Below are 20,977 nucleotides of genomic sequence, written 5' to 3' on the forward strand. Positions count from 1 at the left end.
ACACCACAACTTTTTTTCCCCCGGTCCCATCTGTGTGTGCGGCCAACATTTGGGAACACACAGGACTCTTGGCTCTTGGGACAGGGGGCAAAAAAAAGGCACAAGAAGATTCTGTGATGCAAAACTGACCCAATCCCAATGAGGCTCATATGATATTGTTCATTTATTCATGCATATTCATGCAAATACACAACAGAAGAAACAGCAGAAGTACGGCGCCTCAAGGAATCTCTGTTTGACCTTTGACTTCTAACACAAGATGAGTATTTGAGGTAACTTTGAGGTCTGTGTTGGTGCGCTTTGATCATGTGGATCATTGCGCATGAGTGGTCGGCTTTCAAAGCAAAGAGGAAGCATGAGACCAGAGGTTACGCGCTGTTAATGTTGAGCATTGTTGACCTTCAGGCGTCCAATGTTGGATGAGAATCGGCTCTCGGGACATTTATCCTAATGGAAGATTATGCTGTGACGTGTGTTTAGGTTTGCGCTTGCTATTCGGGTGTACATAATACCAGGCTGATTTTGTTGAGCTATGAGCTGTCTTGAAGCTACTATATGATATGTTGATGTACCAACTCAGTGGTAGAAAACACACAAGGAGGTGAAAAATGTCTCAAAAGTTGTTTGCAAGGCAGTAAACAACAGAGGAGGAATTGGGGAAGATAATGATTAAGATAATAAGCAATTAAGCAACTGTTGAGCAAGTAAAAAATAAGACAGGGAAATAATACTGTCTTATATATGCATGGTATACCAATATAGTAATGAACAGGGTTTTCCTACCTGCTTTGTTTTGCCAAGCACACTACAGTGCAGTCCATGTTTTTAGGATGGACTTAGTTGGACTTGATGAACTAGATATACTCGTGTTGTTCTCCACTTTCAACTGCAATGACCCTGAATAAAAAGTGAGACCTCGCTGAGTGAATGCACTGTGGTTTATTTCCCCTCGCTCCTTTATTTTTTTTCCCGATATCATCGTACGCATGAGAGATCACAGTCAACTGTGTTATATCTTCTCATGGCCTGTCCTCTGCTTTAAATGGGCTTCTTTGTGGTGGACATTTGCTCGGGGGTGTGTGTGTGTGTGGGTGTTATTAGGATTTATTAGGCTTTACGGGGGAGCTTTCTTGACGTTGACCTGCAGGTTGAAAAAATCGCTGTAACAAATGTGCATCAAAAGAGAAAACACATTTGGGATGGCAAATATCCAGCATGTTACAGTATAGGTACATTGCTGTGTTGATATGATCCACTATACAGTCCACTCACTGGTACACCTTCACATTTTGATGCCATCCCATTCAAGTGCCATTGAAATTGATTTGATGTCGCTATGTATATAATTTAAGTAATGCCTGTCTACACACGTGTGTCATGACACCACCGTGGCTAAGTATTATTTCATTTAGAAAACTCTACATTATATTAGGGTTGTCAAATAATTAGAATTTTTAATTGAATTAATCACAAGTTTCAAATTAATTACTCATGATTAATCATGATAAATCAGTGCCAGGCATTTTTTTTGTGTTTTATTGAAAGAAAGATGGGCTTCACAGCTAGGAGACCCGAGTTCAATTCCACCCTCTGCAATCTCTGTGTTTGCATGTTCTCCCCGTGCATGTGTGGGTTTTCTCCGGGTACTCCGGTTTCCTCCCACATTCCAAAAACATGCTAGGTTAATTGGCCACTCCGAATTGTCCATAGGTATGAATGTGAGTGTGAATGGTTGTTTGGCTATATGTGCCCTGTGATTGGATGGCGACCAGTCCAGGGTGTACCCCGCCTCTCACCTGAAGACAGCTGGGATAGGCTCCAGCACCACCTGCGAAAGACAAATGACAGGGCAGGATTATATATATATATATACACATATATATACGTATATATATATATATATATATATATAATAATCAGGCTTGAACTTATTTGTCAGCAATGAGGAGTCACGTTCAAAGACAAGATGTATTCACATGTTTTTGAATTTTTTGAGATTTCTGAGTACACCTGAATGCAGCAAAATGTACTTCCTCATTAAGAGTTACAAAGTGAGTGATAAGAATATGCACTCATTGTTTTTCTCTGCATTTCTGTTTATTTAGACCACATCTACACGCATAATAAAGACGTTATGTACATGTACAGAGTGTCCATGAATGCATCATGATAACATAATGCCGAGTGACTTATGAGTCAGTCAACCTAGGTTGACTATTTATGGACACTGTGCTCCATAAAATGCATCCTACATTAAGTTCGGTAGGACTAGTAGCAAACATCTATAAGAACCTGTTATTCCACATTCAGTGAGCCTTTAGCCATCATCCCTCCAGTGGGTCTCATAGACCGCCACTTTATGAAAGACAGCTCTGTATTTTTCTTTCACAGTATCTCCTCAGTGACAGCTGGATTCTCTTCACTTTGACTCGTGTATCCGCCTTAAACTGCCACCACACCAGACTTTAACTTCCTGCAAGTGGATATTTGATTCACTATCTTGAGTCAAGCTGTCAAACCTCTGAAAGTCTTCTAATACACTTCACCTCCGTGCTCCAGCAAATCCACTGGGATTAAATTGCTCTTATCAGTCCACTTTAGTCAGGGCCAAGTTTAAAAGCTCATTGTGTTTGCTACAATCACGGCTCCTGGAGATTCTTTACATTCCAGCAAAACTTTTCTCACCCCGCTTGATAACTTTTGCTCCGTTGTTATCTGAATCCTCCTCATTCCACTGCAGGAAATGACACATGGGATTTGCTTTAGCATTATCTCAGTTCATTGCTGCTATCCTATCTGAATAAAACTTCTTAACGCTAACGCTGTTAATGACCTAATTATTACTAGGCGTTTATTTGCCTAAACCACAAAGACAGAGGGTGTTATTTCTGAAACGTGAAAATGTAGCTCTCCATTCCACTCTCTCCCCGGACGCGGTTTATCATCAGCAGAGGCTGTCGTGTTGTGGCGTTCGTGCAGGTTTCTGATTGTGGTTTGGGAACAGCCCGTACGCCTGGTTGTACCACTGGAGCTCAAACTGGTCTCTACCTTACCCAGTACCCGGAGACGTTGTTTACGTGGCATGATGTCGTTCACTGAACTAACAATGCTGGCCTTTTATGGGTTTTTGGACAAAGCTTTAGTCAAAGACCAATTCCTCTGTAATTCCTAATTATTCCTAATAATTCTCATGTCTGCATTTTTAATCGTATTTGCCCCAAAATGCACAGTAGTGTGATTTTGTGACATTCCTCCACAAAAGTTTGTGGAACTCAACTGACTGAAGGTGACCAAATGTCCAGTTTTCCCAGGACATTGCTTAATTAGTGTAACCCAGGGGTCGGCAACCTTTACTATGAAAAGAGCCATTTTACCCAATGCCCACTGAAGAAAAATAGCGTGGAGCCGCAAAACATATTGTATGTTTAAAACAACATTGGAGGGAATTTGGGGGTATCAAAGTAGTTCAGATAAGAAAAGACGAGTTGGAGTACTCTTGCTAGTTTTGGAGATAAACTTACATAAATGTATATGTAAACTACTGTAAACGTAAAAACAAGTTCCCATGCCGCTGTTTTTAAATTATCTCAAATTTATTTTTTAGATTTGTAGGTAAGTATTACTTGTTTTTCTTCATGTACTGAACTGGATAGCAGTCAGAACTCACTCAGGATGCATTCATGGTCTCAGACAAAGTTGGATTTTTTAAAACTCATTACAAAAGACGTGCATTTTCCCCACTCGGGTGTTAAAAATATTCAAGCATTGCAAAGGGAGCCACAATAAAGAGGCTGAAGAGCCACATGCGGCTCTGGAGCCGCAGGTTGCTGACCCCTGGTGTAACCAAACATCCTGTTTTCTAAGAACATGTTTATGTACTGTCCCTGTTTTTTATTTCCTGGAAAAACAGGACATTTGGTCACACTAACCTGTCATTTTCTTTTTTCTTTTTACAAAGTGACCACAATTTTTTTTTTTTTAGAAAGTTCTGAAAATGTTTTTTCATTGAGCCATTACATTAGCTAATGCTAGTTTATATTTTTATAGTCATTATTGTATAATTTCTTACAGGCCAATTTCCCAGATATATGAGAGACATTGTTTCTATGCTTATTTAATTATTAATTATCGTGATTGATTATCATTATTATTTATGATATATGGATACTAAAACATTGAGTAACCTCTCAGAATCCTGTCTGGAATTTTTTTATTATATTACAAAATACTATAGTGGGCTGCATGGCGGTCGAGTGGTTAGCGTGCAGACCTCACAGCTAGGAGACCGGAGTTCAATTCCACCCTCGGCCATCTCCATGCGGAGTTTGCATGTTCTCCCCGTGTGTTGGTTTTCTCCGGGTACTCCGGCTTCTTCCCACATTCCAAAAACATGCTAGGTTAATTGGCGACTCCAAATTGTCCATAGGTATGAATGTGAGTGTGAATGGTTGTTTGTCTATATGTGCCCTGTGATTGGCTGGCCACCAGTCCAGGGTGTACCTCGCCTCTCGCCCGAAGACAGCTGGGATAGGTTCCAGCACACCCACAACCCTTGTGAGGATAAGCGGTAGAAAATGAATGAATGAAGGAATACTATAGTATTTTACAAAAATACAAAGTTCCTTACTTCTACTTTAAATGCTGCATGCCTATATGGAGAACCCCTCTCTGTGTATGACGAAAAATCTTGTATCTCCTCACAGCCAATTGCACATGCCTGCAAAATGTGAGCATGACATCATGTGGCCTCCGTGTCAGCGCCCATCTAAAAATAGAGCTTGTCGACAACTACGTTCCATCCTTAAAAAGCGGGCGTGTAAATAACATAAGGATAAAAGCAGGCCATGTCACTGCAGTTTAGCATGACGAGCAGCCAGCCAGTCGTGAAGCATTTTGCTCATTAGATAAAAACACCTGATGTTACACACAGATGCCATTAAAGCAGCATCGTAATGAGAGCGGCCTTGTTACTCTGCATTTGGGTTCTAAGTAACATGAAAATGGAACACTTTCTTGATATATATTGTTTATAGCTGTAAATATAATCCAATCTCACCCTTTCAGTTGGTGTATTTGTCTCAAACGCCTCAGGATTGTTTTCTGCACTTCTGGACAGAACTTCAAATCAGTCAATGAACTCGCGGGATAGTGTCCCGCAGGCAAACGGGATGTCAGCGGCAGCAAAATTCTAGAGAAGACAAAAGCAGAGGTGATTATGAGCCAAGCGATCATCAAGATGGCCAAAGAATGAGCTGTAGAATGTATAGTCATTGAAAAGATTAAGGCCAAGGGTTCACGGGTGTCAGAGCCAATCTATAAATCAATGACTGGAAGACAGAGTTAGAAGTAAAATGAGATTTATCTTGATTTGTTTAATCTCTGATTGGGGACTCAATGGAATGTCCTTTCAGTGGTAACGGAGGCTCTGATCCATACACTAATCAAGAAAATAAATGTCCATAGACTGCTGATTATTGAATCTGTTAGCTGCCGTAAGCTATTTATTGGCATTATAGTAAAAAAATAGACGTGTATTATATGTTTTATTTTGTCATATGTAATAATAATTTTTACATTTTTGTCACTACACTTCATCATTGACCGGCTGAGAGAAACCACATATCTTGAGTCATTTGGTCGCTGTACCAGACCGTCTTAAAAGTAGCGCGCTCGATTTACCCGTCTAACCTGAGTCTAACCTGAGGTGCTGAGTGAAAAAGCAAGATCACAGAAACAAGTGGCTGAAATGACTTACCTTCATAAGTTGGCTGGACTCACTCAGAGATTGGGTGAGGCGCTACGGAGTCTGGGCATGCCCAGATAGGAGGAGGTCCTGGGGCAGACCTAGGATACACTGAAGGGATTATGTCTCAGTGTGATCCCTATGAATGTGAGTGTGAATGGTTGTTTGACTATATGTGCCCTGTGATTGGCTGGCGACCAGTTCAGGGTGTACCCCTCCTCTCGCTCGAAGACAGCTGGGATAGGCTCCAGCACCCCTGTCAAATGTTTGATGAAATCACCTTCAGGTATTTAATTAAGCTCCAATCTAGTCACTGCCAAGGTCTTAGCGTCTGATTCACTTCCTTGTCATGCTCACGGAACCATCCGTTTATTCCAGAAATGCGCCATAGCCGAACACCTCATGAACAGAGATCACTGCAGAGTTTGTTTTGTGTGTGTGTGTTTGTGTGTGTATATGCCTCCAGGCACATGTGTCTTAACGACTATATGTGTGTGTGTGAGCATGTGTCAGGGTTCAAGTGGTGGATTTGGACATCAGGGGCTTGGCATGCTGATTATAGAGCTCTGAAGCCACAATGAACCACAGGAACTTTCTAGTTTTTTTATTCTCTTTCACTTTCCAACATCATCCCTTCTTCTCTTTGGGCATATTTTCAGAGTTGGAGGTAAAAGGCAGCACGCTTTGTGCTGATGTGGCAATATTCATAGACGCAAGCTAAATCTTGAGGTTGGAGATCACACAATGGAAAAGTCTAGATTGATGTGTGTAACGCTGACTTTTAAATACAAATGGTAGCCTTTTGTAATCATGTTTATTAGTTAGTTCGTTAGTGGAATTATGGAATAACAGATTACTTGGCGAACTGGTTGTGTCAGTTATCCTTGACTTGAAATCTAAAACAACTCTACTCCGGCTCATAGACCACGACAAAGTCAAAAAATAAGATGAATTACGGCAATAATCAGAAGGAGAATCATGTGAAAAACATGGCCGACCCAATTGGTGGCTTTGTGGGTACTATAACTCAATCCTTGGATTTTTTTGCCAAAAGCCACGAATTTGATCATCGATCTTTGGAAAACAATACAAATTGGGCCTGTGACAATGTCCACATCAGTGTCCACACATTATTCAATACCATACATCCTCAATCTTGCAAGTGATGTTTGATGAAAACCTTTGTTTTATGCAGTCTGCTGCCAGTTCCCACTCACATGTAATGGTTACCTTATGCTGGGAAGGAAATATATGTCAGTTGTAGCGGCAGCCATGCTGTGATGAACCAGTGCTTTGGCTCTAAATGGGATTTTCGTTGGTCAGCCAACGAAGGGGGGAGGAGCCTATTTTGTAGCATCTAAAAAAGGGATGGAGTTTGCTTTCGACTGGATTTCATTAGATACTTTATGCAGCGTGAGTGTATTGTGAACAAGTAACAGGGTCATGAGTTGGTTAGGGGTTTGTGTATTTCTCAGCAATGGCTGGTTGCACTCCAGCATTGACTGAACACATGACTCAACATTAGCAATGATGTGGCTTTTATTCAGACTACTGACTTCATGGGCCATGAAAATGTGTTAATGGCTGTTTATTATCCTTGTTCACTTTTATGCATTTTATTATACTATAGGGTGACCATATTTTCATTACTGAAAAATAGGACACTGGTTTTGAAACGTAACCAATAACCCCAATTTTCCAAGACTTCAACTCAGCAAACATTGAGGATTAACTAAGTGCATACAGTATGTTTCGCTTTGTCTTAGGTTTTCTATGGCTTTTTCAACACTAATTCAAAAAGCTGCCTATCAGGTATTAAATCATATGCACCACAGTGCCACTTTAGTGACTCAATGAAAACCACGGAAAACCAGCTTGTCTCTCACCCCATGTCAGTTGGGATAGGCTCCAGCATACCCCTGCAACCCTAGTGAAGATAGAAAATTGATGTATGGATGATATACTGTATGTTACATTGTCTTTCAAGAATGTTGTTAAATTGCTCAAAAGTTTGTTGCCACAAATATTTTTTGTTTGCGAAAACATTCATTCATTCATTTTCTACTGCTTATTCTCACGAGGGTCGCGGGGTGAGAGGTGGGGTACACCCTGGACTGGTCGCCAGCCAATCACAGGGCACATATAGACAAACAACCATTCACACTCACATTCATACCTATGGACAATTTGGAGTCGCCAATTAACCTAGCATGTTTTTGGAATGTGGGAGGAAACCGGAGTACCAGGAGAAAACCCATACATGCGGAGAACATGCAAACTCCACAAAGAGATGGCCAAGGGTGGAATTGAACTCCGGTCTCCTAGCATGCAGACCTCACAGTCTGCACGCTAACCACTCAACCGCCGTGCAGCCCACTATAGTATTTTGTAACATAAAAAATAATTCCAGATAGGATTCTCAGAGGGGGAGAACATGCAAACTCCACACAGAGATGGCTGAGGGTGGGATTGAACTCGGGTCTCCTAGCTGTGAGGTCTGCGTGCTAACCACTAGTCCGCCATGCAGCCCTTGCTGAAAACAAAAATCAGAAAATTATTCGTAGTGATACAAAAATTCGGAGTATCGCCCACCTCAACAATTTCGACCTGAAAGGTCACTTCACTCCATGCAAGTGTCATCAGTCCAAAGTGGAAGTTCAGATTGGAAACATAACGTCCCGATCAGATCTTATTATTCCCTGCTTGCTAAAATCATGTGTACTTACGCAACGGTATGTTGTTTTCAATGCTACGTCATGTTTAAGAGAATCGCTTGTCAAAATCAATTGCAAATTTTGTCGCAAATTTGGTCAAATCGCACCCAAGGGAATTGTGGAGCCTCTGAAGAACAAGCAGAAAAGCGTACTTCCTCATGGAAATATCCTCATGAGTGCACAGGGTCAGCTTCTAAATTTGGCTTTTGGTAGATGAGTGATGTGAGGAGTTTTGTCGTCGCTGTACACGCCCCAGGTTGGATGTGTAGACTCCAGCAGCAGCAAACAAGGAGGACAGCGGCTCTCGCTCTCTTTTGCTCTTTCTCTTTCTTTCTCTTGGCACGTGCGTGGCTGTGGATGACGAAGGTGAGGGGGGTTTGGTGGAGGGATTTGAGCTCTGCGTAGTGCTCTGATGAGGTCATGGCACTGTGGCTGGCTGCACCACATCACACTGTTCTTTGTGTGTTCTCTGTGTACTTCTACCACAGATATACATCATCCATTACGCTGTGAATTAAAGAGGGCTTTTTCGTGGACTGATGGCAACTGCTTGTGTTGAGGCCTAATATGGATTGTTACCGAATTATTGTTATCCGACGTCTATGCCGCCAACGGAGAGCCTATTCAATTTTGGTGCAAAACCAGGTCATCTTTTTTTCTGTTTGAATCACAATTAAGATGTTCCCTTGCCTGGAATGTAAATGGTGTATTCCCATCTTTCATTCTTAGCATCTTCATTCTCACTCGAGAACTTTTTACAGCTCAATACTGCTGCGGAAGAGTACTCCATGGGCTCAATATAAGCCGACCTTATTTCAATCACTTCACTGTCATGATCAGGGATTGGCTGTTAACCAGTCCAGGATGTACCGCGTCTTTTGCCCAAAGTCAGCTGGGACAGGCTCCAGCATACCCCTGCGAACCTAATGAGGATAAGCCGCATATAAAATGGATGGATGGATGGACTGTCAGGACCATATTGAAGGATAAAGATCATATTGTAACAACTGCCCATTGTAAGAATGAAGACAAGGTGGCCTCTTTAATGCAAAAAAATGTACACACACACACACAGTCAGGACTCGCGTCACATTCACTTACAGTAGGATATATTTTTGTAAAACCAAAGTGGCAAAATTCTAACTGCCATGTGGCGAGGGACAACTGTATTACTGTATTTTATGTCCATCATGTGTTCGGTATACAGTGTGAGTGATTCAAGAGTGAAGTTAGTTGTAAGATTTGATCTAGGAAGGAAACTCAGGACCACCTGCATATAAAAACAGTTTCTTAGCGTTGCAGCGGTCCCCTTGACAGTCCCTGTCTATCATGGTGGTATGCCGCTATTAGCCAACTTCCGATGCTCTCTCTGCCTGCCCTTCCACATCGCCTTTTCGCCGTTTTACCCTCTTCCCACTCTTCCTTCTCCTTCATTGTGCATCAATGGCTGGCAGGCATCCCTTAAGAGTGTGTTGGCGTGCTGGTGACTTTTTTTTTTTTGCTCCCCTCTTACATAACTAAATTTAGCATGTTTGAGTCACGCGTTTGGCTGTAAGTCGTGCTATGAAATGACGGCTTACATTAACGTGCAGCCCCGGGCCCACCATCCACTCTTAGTCAGAGTGCGCGGTGCACGGCCTTTTTGGGGGGGTGTATGTGTATATATGTGTGTGTGTGTTTTTACATGAGTGAACAAGCACACGTGACTGTCTGTGCCTCATGACCATCTGCCTCGCCGACTGCAAATATAGGCTACATCTTTACTATGTGTGCTTGTGTGTACGGATGAAAAGATATTCTGTATGGATGTACTGTACTGTATGTTGTGTGAAATCATTTGAGTTGCACATTCTACTCAGTACAGTGTTCATAGCTATAGGCCATTGTTCCTATGTGTGTGTGTCCAGTGGGAGGGTCTGCATGTATCTTGCTTAAATGATGGAGAGCGCAGGTGATGGAAGGTGTGAGGGAGTCTCGCTCAGTGTAAATGATGTTGTTTAGCTTTATCTTTTAACGTCTGTTGACTTGTTCCGAAACATGGGACTTTTTCTTCAAAATGATAAAAAGTGTGATCATGGATAGTAATGCTTCATCCAATGAGATTGCTCATTCCTATACCGCTCACAGCTGTTAGGTTTTATTACACCATAACTGGGCTATGATGTGCTGTGATGTATTACCCCCCATTCTTAACTTCATTGACTGCACAGTCATCCGTCGTTTATCGTGGTTAATTGGTTCCAGACACGACCTCGATAAGTGAATTTCCGCCAAGTAGAATTAAATACAGTAAAGTCTTGTTATATCGATATTCTCGGAGTTGGAAAAAATACTGATATAACCGGACTATCCATATATCCGATCCTGCGCCGAATTGCATTAAAAGTGGGCAATAATGCACTCGACATTGTTCTATAGTATAGAACAATGTCGAGCAGCTTAAATCAATCTTTGCTTAAGGATTTCAATACCAAAAAGAACACGGCGAACGGCTGCTTCCAGTCAGCTTTATTTTTCACACTTCCACCACCAGCCTGCAACAGAAGAACCAACTGCGTTCGTGGTTTCTCTCGTGTGTATAGATTCTATACAGGCATGTGTTTGGCCAGCTATGTGGGGCGGGTTGAGCATGACCTGTGAACCAGGAAGTGCGGGAATCGGTGTGTGTGCTGTGCTCTGGTGGTGGAAGTGTGAAAAATAAAGTTGACTGGAAGCAGCCGTTCGCCGTGTTCTTTTTTGGTATTGAAATCCTTAAGCAAAGATTGATTTAAGCTGCTTTTGTATCGATATAAGCAGACCAAATTGGCTGGCGGGAGATGAAAAGGGCATCGTAGTAACCGGATTATCATAATAACCGGGTATCGTACTAACGGAACTAATTATATCATAAAAGACTAGAAATTCGCCGGGAAATGAAAATAGTATCGTAATAAGTAGTAATTCGTTATAACCGATGTCGATATAACGAGACTTTACTGTATTAATAAATTGAATATTTTCATAGAGCATTTTGACATTATTAGAGCCCTGCAGACATGAAATAACACCCTGATAGTCCCGACTATATACTAGAACATTATTGTTTGTTTACATCACATTACACAGGCTATGGGCTCATTGCAGAGACATGACAGACGGCCGCCACTAGCATAGAAAGCTAGTGATCTAACTACAGTTAGCCTCTCCAATTTACTTATTCTAAACTAAAGAAAATGTTTCAAATGGAGTGGGGAGGAAGAACAAAGAAGCTAAAATCTTACCACTTCCACACGGAATGAGAGAACCCGCTTTTTCCATTCAATCTCAGCCATGGCATGTCAGCTCAGCTCTGGTGCCTCTGTAGCTAGTGTCCATGCAGTGTGAATACTACGTATAACTTGTCTTTCAATATTTTTGGACTAATATTAGATGATCAACCACGAAACAGCGACTACACTCTTCTGCACTCTATGTGTATGCTACCAGCCCTGCCTCCACCCATGAGACAAAAAGACAATATGACTTGAGAAGAGGGCTCACTCCGTTCATGCCGTTTTTCTATGGACCAAACGTGCCGATGTGCTGAAACCAATGCACAGAGTGAACTCTTCCTCATGACAATATATTTCAATATATTGTGTGGTTTATTGATTCATTCATTTTTTTATGAATGAGAATTCACGTCACATTAAATGTTAAACTCAGAAGATATTGAGAGACAAGAGCTTGTAACGCTCCTTTTGAATAATAAAATATTGTTTTAGATTACCAGGAACTTTTCTGGTGATCTAGTATTACAGCAGTGGCACCTACATGCAGTATGTGTTAAGCAATCCGAACAAAACATCCACAGCTGCACTACACTATGAGGAAAAATACTACAAATGTGCAACGTTTATTGATTCTGTACACTATTTTAAAACTTTATTGTAAACTTGGAAAAATACATCACGTTTTAAATATGAGTGTGTGCACTAAATCAACTTATACACCTTTTTGTAAATTGACAAAGAGGAGCTTTTCACCACTAAGCCTGTCTCTTCTCTCTGTGTTAAAGCTGACATTATCACAGCATGACGCAATAGGCTGATGATTACCAACATGAGCAATTGTGACAACACCCTCAGTTGCATCTACTTGCCAAAGACAATGTCAACAGCCTTCTCAGTCATGTCACGAACAGACACTTGTAAGTCAGATACAGAAAATGAACAACGGTGTCCTGTTGGATGAATATACAGGAAATGACAGTGAGACTGGAGCAGTCCCTCACTGTCCTCCGCTGCTTTAACAATACACATGCACACACACACGCACACACATGCGCTTAAATACCCTTATTCTGCGTCCTCTGCTCTGCTCTCTAATTTAGAGTGTTTGCTTAAATTCGAGGTGATCTCTAAGCGACTCCTGCAACTGTAATTTGACAAGCATCACATGTTTAATGGCATCAGTTGATATTTCCTCAGTTACTTCCATATTTATTGCAAGTGCACATTTCCTCTTTTTTTGGGGAATGCACAGTTTACAAAGAGCTGATGCAGCTAATTACTCTCCTCTGTGTATACAGATGTAGTCATGCGGGAGCAATTTTGCAATCTACACATCAAAATCCTTAGTCGTTATATGTGTTGCTGTTTGTGAAGGATTTATTCACAGCCTTATCCCTCCCTACACGCAGAACACGTATTCTGCGCAGGGCTACCTCATCCGTGAGAGGCCTCATTTTGCACAGGGGGCGCATTGTCTGCAAATGCACAAAGGACGGGCATTGCTGCTGTGAGGCATGAAGCGCCAAGTCATTCCGAAGCAGGAAAGACGAGTAATCTGCGTAATCAGGCTTGTTGACACAGGGATTGACAACATACAGCAAAATCAGCAATATCGCTGTTTGATTACCAATCCCTATCTCCGTCAGTATCACAGTTTTTCAAAAATGCAAAAAGACGCATTCAAAGCCGATCATATGTAGTACTCTAAACTGGTCATTAAGTGTCAGTACTGTAATATTCAATGACACACTTGAGGCAAGACTTCCAACTGAAAGTGTGCAATCAAACCTTTTCCAACTAAGTAACATGGCCTCAGATTTGGAGGTGCTGAGTCTCATCCCACACCCAGCTGCAAACCGCCCCATTAAACGCTGAAGGTCACAGCCTGATGAGGCCATCAGGACCACATTATCTGCAAAAAGTCGGCAGAAAAGGCCCCCAAACTGGACACCCGCTGTCCATAAAAGTTATGGCAGCCTTTGTGGAGGCCAGCATTCACAGGGAACAGACTCGACTTACCGCTGGCAATGCAAACCATGCTCCTATGCCAGTTGTACAAGCACCAATGTTCCACCAACACACCGCACAGGACACGGCAAGGGCCGTGGTCGAATGCCTTTTGGCAAAGCTCACCCTGAATTCCTCAAAGCTCTGAATGTTGAAAGACATTTCATCTCTTCAATATTGTGTGGAAGTTGAGAAGAGTGGGGGTGATCCTCCTTGATAAGAAGGGTGACCGGCGGGTGTATTCCAAATATATATAGCCTCCCTGGGCACGTTTATTCCATAGTGCTGAAGAGAAAGGTATGACCTCGGCCATAACCTACGCCCAGCTTTGTACCCTTGATAAATCCAATCCATTATTATTATTAGTAATATTGTATACTGCATGTCCTTTATCAGAAACAACTAAGGGATGCCTGGTGGGATACATTGTGATCACCTGCAACCATGCATTTTCAGCCACATAAAAAGTCAGCTTTGGGATCAGTCCATGTTGTTTCTAGCTCACGGTGCTGAGTTTGTAAGAGGTGAAAGGGTAGCATCGTTTGTGTTAAGGAAAGAAAAGAAACAAGGGAAAGAGAAAAAGAGAAATCAACAAAAAGCAAACAAAAGGACTCCATATGAGTTGCACATGGCCGCCGACGTCAGCTGCTACCCTGACAGACTGAAGACATTAAAACTTGGAGGAAGTCAAAGCGAGGCAGGAGGGAGGAGAGAGGAGGGTTGAACGTGGGGGGACAGGGTGACGGGGCGTCAGGAGTCAGTCGGGGCATGAAAAGGGGAAGTCTTCATGAAGAAAACGAGAGAGAAGGAAGGAGAGTAAAAAAAGGAGAGGTTGATGTGGCTATCGGAGGTCCAACTATGGAGCGAGCCAAAATAGCCAGTAAGTCCAGTCTCTTTTATAACTTCTGTCATACTTTGAACACTTAGTGTGGGGCAGTAGTGTGGTGCAGTAGTCTGCTTCTCACTTGATATATCCTCTCAATCTTAAGAAATACATGCACACTGTCACCGAATAACTAAACCTCATGTGATGGGCTGTCATCAGAATGAGGAAACAGAGTGACTGCATATGTGGACAGTGTTAAATCCCCATGCTTTCCATAGGGGATTGGCTTAATTGTGACAGACGCAGATGGTTTATTTTAAGTTGCAAGGAAGCCAAGGCAGAGCATATGTCAGCTAAGTCTTTTGACGGACACGCAGTCCTGCATCCGAGATGTTTCAGTTGTCCCCTCGAGCTCTGTTGATATACTGCAATGGAACAATGTGCCGCCTGCGTCGAGAGTTAATCCATGAGGATCTTACCCTGCTTAAATCCAGACGTCAAGCTGAGTGACTCTGCACAAAGTAGCTTTTAATTCAGCCGTTAATAAAGCAGCTTAGATGCCGGGGCCAGACATCAGTATAGATACTGTGTATAAGGGACAGTATGTTTTAAATGTCCACTTGATGTCAGTGTTGTTGTATTCACTTCCTGTCCTCTTGCTTCTGTGAAATGTTCCATGTGCGTGATTCATATTTTGCAATAAAGAGGATTTCATTTTTTTTTTTTTAGTCATGGAAACATTTCTGTGAGGCACAACTTCCTCCGATATGCTTCTCTTGGGCTGGGTTACTTCCTGATTTTTAAATCTGCGTTGCTGCAGCACTGTTTGTACCTGTTGTCATGGCAACAACCATGCAGTAGCATGAGTTTGGTTTCTTAGTAGCGGCATCGGTTGCTGTGCGCTGATTGATTGCAGTTCTTTTCAAGTCAGTGTTAAAGAGTTTAAACTCCACTGTAAAGTTCAGCTGCTCTGCAGACGGTGTGTGATAAAAACGAGTACAGTTTTAGGTGAGTGTAGCATCTATTTAGGGTTAATCCCCTCTTTATCACAGCTAATTGGTTCCAGCCCAGACTGTAATAAGTATAGGAATCCTGATTTATAAATATTTTTGCAGTTAGAGCATAAAAAACCTGATTACGACCTTCTAAATAAGTACAGTTTTAAAAATCAGTAGAGCCTTCTAGAATTGATATAACACCCCTATAGTCAATTTTATACTCGCATTACTTAATATAATAACATAATAAGAGAAAATAAGCAATTTCAGACATACGCTTGTGTTTTGTTGTAAAAGTTTTCTGGTGCTATGAGAGGGCAGTTGGGAGCAGACCGGAAGTTGTATTTTGGTTTAGCCATTTTTATGCTTGAAAATGCTTAACTTATGGAAAAAATATGTAAAAGTTGCTCAAATGTGCATATTTGTTATCAATACAAGGCCATATTTAACCACAAAACAATATCATTTATTCATTAATCTAGTTTTGAAAAACTGAGAGCGAATCTGCAAAATTCTAAGCGTGAAGTGGCGAGGCATTATGTATTATAATAATAAGAGAGAGTAATTTGTTTGATTAGCTAGGAGACCCGAGCTCGATTCCACCCTCGGCCATCTCTGTGTGGAGTTTGCATGTTCTCCCCGTGCATGCGTGGGTTTTCTCCGGGTACTCCGGTTTCCTCCCACATTCCAAAAACATGCTAGGTTAATTGGCAACTCCAAATTGTCCATAGGTATGAATGTGAGTGTGAATGGTTGTTTGTCTATATGTGCCCTGTGATTGGCTGGCGACCAGTCCAGGGTGTACCCCGCCTCTTGCCTGAAGACATCTGGGATAGGCTCCAGCACCTCCCGCGAACCTCGTGAAGATAAGCGGTAGAAAATGAATGAAAGAATGAATGTGTTTGATTTGAAGTAGACAACACATCCAGCAATTATGACTTATTACAGGACAATTCTTCAAGCCCATAATTCCAATTATCAATTCTACCTAACTTACTCTATGAACTAACATAAGTAAAGGCTGCACCTGGCCATGAATGCGCTACGTAAGGATTTCCTACATGGTCATAATCTCAGTGTGAAGGAAACCAAGGAAGTCACCCAGTTCAGCATGTTCCATAAAAGAGGTGTAGAGGATATCCTCTTTGGAGTTAACGCCTCAGACTTGTACTGTTGTACTCCTCCCGTCAAATATTCTTTTTATGAGACTTAAGAATGACGTTAAGCCTGCTGGACAGGTGACATTGTCCAGCATGATGGAAACACAAATTGTATCATGATGTAAGATGAACCCCACCACTGGCAGCATCTTCAGCTGATTGCAGGGTGTGGAAAGTTACAAGAGGAAAATAAGCAGAAATACCAAATTGGTGCCAATTTATGAATCATTTAGTTTCTGATCATTCCTGAAGCCCAAGCAGCAGGTGCCTCACGTTGCATTCAGTTTGAGCATGATTCGAACCATCAGTCTTGTGACTGTGAGATAAACATATTAACCACTTGTCCACCATGCAGCGTGTTCTGAGATAAAGAATATATTTGATTGATGTCTTGCTGTGTCCCTTAACATGTACAAGATTACTTAACCAAGCAGTTTAATATGATTTCATTTCAAGTATCGCACATATTGTTTTTAAATTAACATTATGGAAATATGTTATAGTAATGTTATGAAATAGTAATGTTCAGTGAGACACCAACCACCAGACTTGATCTCCGTAACATCAGGCTTTTATTGCAGGTTTGACTTATCTCACATTAGGCGCAATGAGTCCTAATAAAAATTCCAAACTCTTAATTCTCAACATTGTATCCTGTCTACCAGATCGTACACACATGAGCATGAGGCTATCAGTCTGAAAAATGTTATAAATACGTTTCTAAAGCTGTGGGACTCCAGCAAGATACAGTGAGAGCCATTATGCACTATTGGCAAAAACAAGCAACAGTGGTCATTCCAGGAGTGGTCGGTAAAACAAAATTACCACAAAAATTACCACAGCGACAACTCATCCAAGAGGTCACAAAAGACCCCACAACACACAAAGGACTGCAGGCATAATTTGCCTCAGTTCAGGTCAGTGTTCATGACTCCATCATAAGAAAGGCAAAAAGGCCCGCATGGCAGTTCCATCCCCTAGACCTGATCTTCAAGACCTCTGTGGTCTGACAAGATAAAAGTTTTTTTTAAAAAGTTGTTCCGTAACATCTGACATAAAAGTAATGCCGCATTTCAGAAAAAGAGTATCATGCCAACAGTAAAATATGGTGGTGGTAGTGTGATGGTTTGTGGCTTCAGGACCTGGAAGACTTGCTGTGATAAATGGAACCATGAATTCAGCTTTTTGCCCAAAAAAATTGTGACCTCAAGCTGAAACCTGACTATTTAAATTTGGTTGATGATCTGAAACAACAAACAAAGGGTGAACACTTTTTCACACCCATTCAGTGAATAATGAATTTAAATGTAACTTTGTAAATTCAAACTGCATAAAATTTTGTGGTACAAATATACATAATCTAATTTTAGTACACCAACTGTACACGTGCTTTGTGTAGAGCACTGTGCATAAACACACACACTTTTACAACAATGACGCAGAAGTCCAACTCTTGTGTCGCTATGTTAAGTAGTTTTGGTTTGGCGGATTCACCCTACAGACACTCAAACACAACTCCCCAGCACGTGTATACACATGTACATATTTAACACACACACACACACACACACGGTTCCCCAGATGTTGTTTTAGAGCTTTTCCTCATTCTGTCGCTCAGCAATGCCTTGCAGCCATTGTATGTCCCTGTTTACATAAATACACCCTGCCTGTAGAAGTGTGTATATCACATACTGTGTTTTTGTTTAATTGACTGCTACAGAAAACCTTGTGGTGCAGCTTTTACAACACATTTGACATTGGATGGTGCTGTGCTGATGGGCCACACACTCTGTGCAACTAAATACAGTGTGTATTTATATGCTGTATATGCACTAATGTAACTATGTATGTTAACTAGCACGTGCAGTGTGCAGGCCCAAACACACTATACTATAAATGTGCACGCACAGCTGCAAGATCTATGATGCGTGTTATGTGGATGCCAATAAAAAGCAAAACATAAAGATTTTTAAGGGACAGATGTTCTCTTTTGGTTAACTCCTTGTGGATAATCTCAAATGCTTCGTGTTTTTACCCTGTGACATTTTCTGTTCCTTGTTCTGAGACACCTCACCGGCGACTGCGCCATAAACACACAAGGTTTCTCTGTGTCGACATTGACCTCTCAGGTGTTAAAGGGTGAGTTTGGCATCTTATTAGCGGCCACTAGAATGAAGCTTTTTTGCTCAAATGGTCTCACAGCCTATTAATGCTGCAGCTGCGACTGCTGAGCTTGTTTGTCATAGAAACCCTATTGTGATATGTAATTAATAGTGATTATATATCACAGTTTGGAAGGGGGCCTGCTTGCTTCCTGTTTGGGAGGGATTGATTTCCTTTATGAGTTAGGGGACTGCTTTGTTTAACGCTTAAAACATTGCCTTTTACAGTAGAATGTGACTTGTGGGCACGAGGCAGAGGATTAATTCATTAATTAATCACACAATAAAAGATTATGAAGTCAATCATTTTGCCGTGTGAATGGGTATCTGTTTTTGTCATCTGTCACCTCCAAGCAGGCAGGAAGAGGGTTCACTTTTTGCATTGGTTTCAGCACCTTGACACGTTTGTTCCATAACACAACAACATGAACGGCGGTTCGGGTAGCATACAAATTCAATTAGTCGATTGCAATATGGACCCAATCTTCTGTATCATACCGTCGAGCCCCTACTTTTAGGGAGACCCAACTCACCAGACAAGACGATGCATGGGATTGGATCCACAAGAACAAGATGAGACGATATTTTAACATTAATTTTAAGAAAATATGACTAGACATCGTCATCGTTTTTTGAGACTATAGGCGACGGCGACAGAGGAGTGTGTCCAAGCTCTATCTTCTTGGCTCTTTCACTGGTCAGGGGTTGGATTGCATTGTGGAGGGGTTTATGCCGCTTCCACCCCGGCATTAGGCCAGCATTGCACAGTGATACTTATGTACAAACGTAGGTGAATCGCTACTCCAGCTTGCCTGTGTGCTGTATACATCACATTTGTTTACTTCTTTTGTTTAATTTCTAAATAAATGAGTGAGGCAAGAAACACTTTTTCTCGTCTACTTTTAATGCATTCCAGTGACCATGTCGCTAAATTGTCAACACAGATTTTTTCTACGTATGTGGTGTGTTATGACGCGGAACCGATAATTGCTGGTACTTGTAAAGTTGTACTTCAGCCAGATGTCACAAGCGTGAATAGAAAGACTTTGTGATTACCGGTGCAGACAGGTCCGAACATCGATGGGTTTTGAGCTAACAAATCTTAAGTAACTTTGATCAAATATAGATAATAATTGCTACAGCTTCGGGCGGCACGGCGGTCTAGTGGTTAGCGCGTAGACCTCACAGCTAGGAAACCAGGGTTCAATTCCACCCACGGCCATCTCTGTGTGGAGTTTGCATGTACTCCCCGTGCATGCGTGGGTTTTCTCCGGGTACTCCGGTTTCCTCCCACATTCCAAAAACATGCTAGGTTAATTGGCGACTCCAAATTTCCATAGGTATGAATGTGAGTGTGAATGGTTGTTTGTCTATACGTATGTGATTGGCTGGCGACCAGTCCAGGGTGTACCCCGCCTCTCGCCAGAAGACAGCTGGGATAGGCTCCAGCACCCCCGCGACCCTCGTGAGGATAAGCGGTAGAAAATGAATGAATGAATGCTACAGCTTCTGTTGTATTTCTGTATTTGACTCTCGCTGGAAAATGTTTGGACACCCATGTGCCTCATCTATAGGTACTCCAAAATGATCTTATCACCCTATAGGAGCATAGCGGGTTTTCTAATGACCTATAAACACAACATTTTGAGACATTTTTTGCTGATAATACCCTATTCCAGAGGGTTTGGTTTGCGTTGGAATCTCACTGATTGCCCAGAGGCGCCACCCTGGTTTCCAAATGTCAACTTTCACCAGGAAGTCCCTCAGGTTTTCGTGTCAGAGCGACCACTGAGGTGACCGCACTTTTAATTAACATGCCTAGCTCGTAGAGGCCGCTTGGTCAAAATTGGTACTAAATACAGATGATGGTGTTTAGCTCTGTGAGAGAGGGAGGGGATCTTTGTTTAAGTGACCGTTTGCCATGGAGGCCACTTTGATCGTCAGAAGTTTAACTTGAGAGCCACTTAGTAATACAAGGGTCCTGCGTGTGCATGCTGGATTGTGTGTGGGGGGCAGGGGAAACCCACACATGCGCGCACACACACAGGACATGGAGGGAGTAGGGGGAGTGTATCTTTGCTACAGAGAGGGGTGGCGTAGGAAGGAGGAGGCATTC

At 41.9% G+C, this 20,977-nt stretch overlaps 1 protein-coding gene across 2 annotated transcripts in view; it reads left to right on the forward strand.

Moving 5' to 3' along the window:
- The window catches only part of septin9b (septin 9b), a 70,725-nt gene that overhangs the window by 1,314 nt on the left and 48,434 nt on the right, over positions 1 to 20,977 (forward strand). The window contains exon 1 of one of the 2 annotated variants that reach the window (XM_058091572.2): positions 14,448 to 14,595. The exons of the other annotated variant lie outside the window; for it this stretch is intronic. Coding sequence (XP_057947555.2) covers positions 14,484 to 14,595 — 112 coding nt within the window. The 5' untranslated portion in view covers positions 14,448 to 14,483. Of the gene's footprint in view, positions 1 to 14,447; positions 14,596 to 20,977 lie in introns of those variants that run through there. 2 annotated transcript variants of the gene reach the window in all.

Source organism: Doryrhamphus excisus, linkage group LG9 (assembly GCF_037039965.1).
Source record: "Doryrhamphus excisus strain RoL-2023G ecotype Guam linkage group LG9, RoL_Dexc_Guam_v1.1, whole genome shotgun sequence".
Lineage (NCBI taxonomy): Eukaryota > Metazoa > Chordata > Actinopteri > Syngnathiformes > Syngnathidae > Doryrhamphus > Doryrhamphus excisus.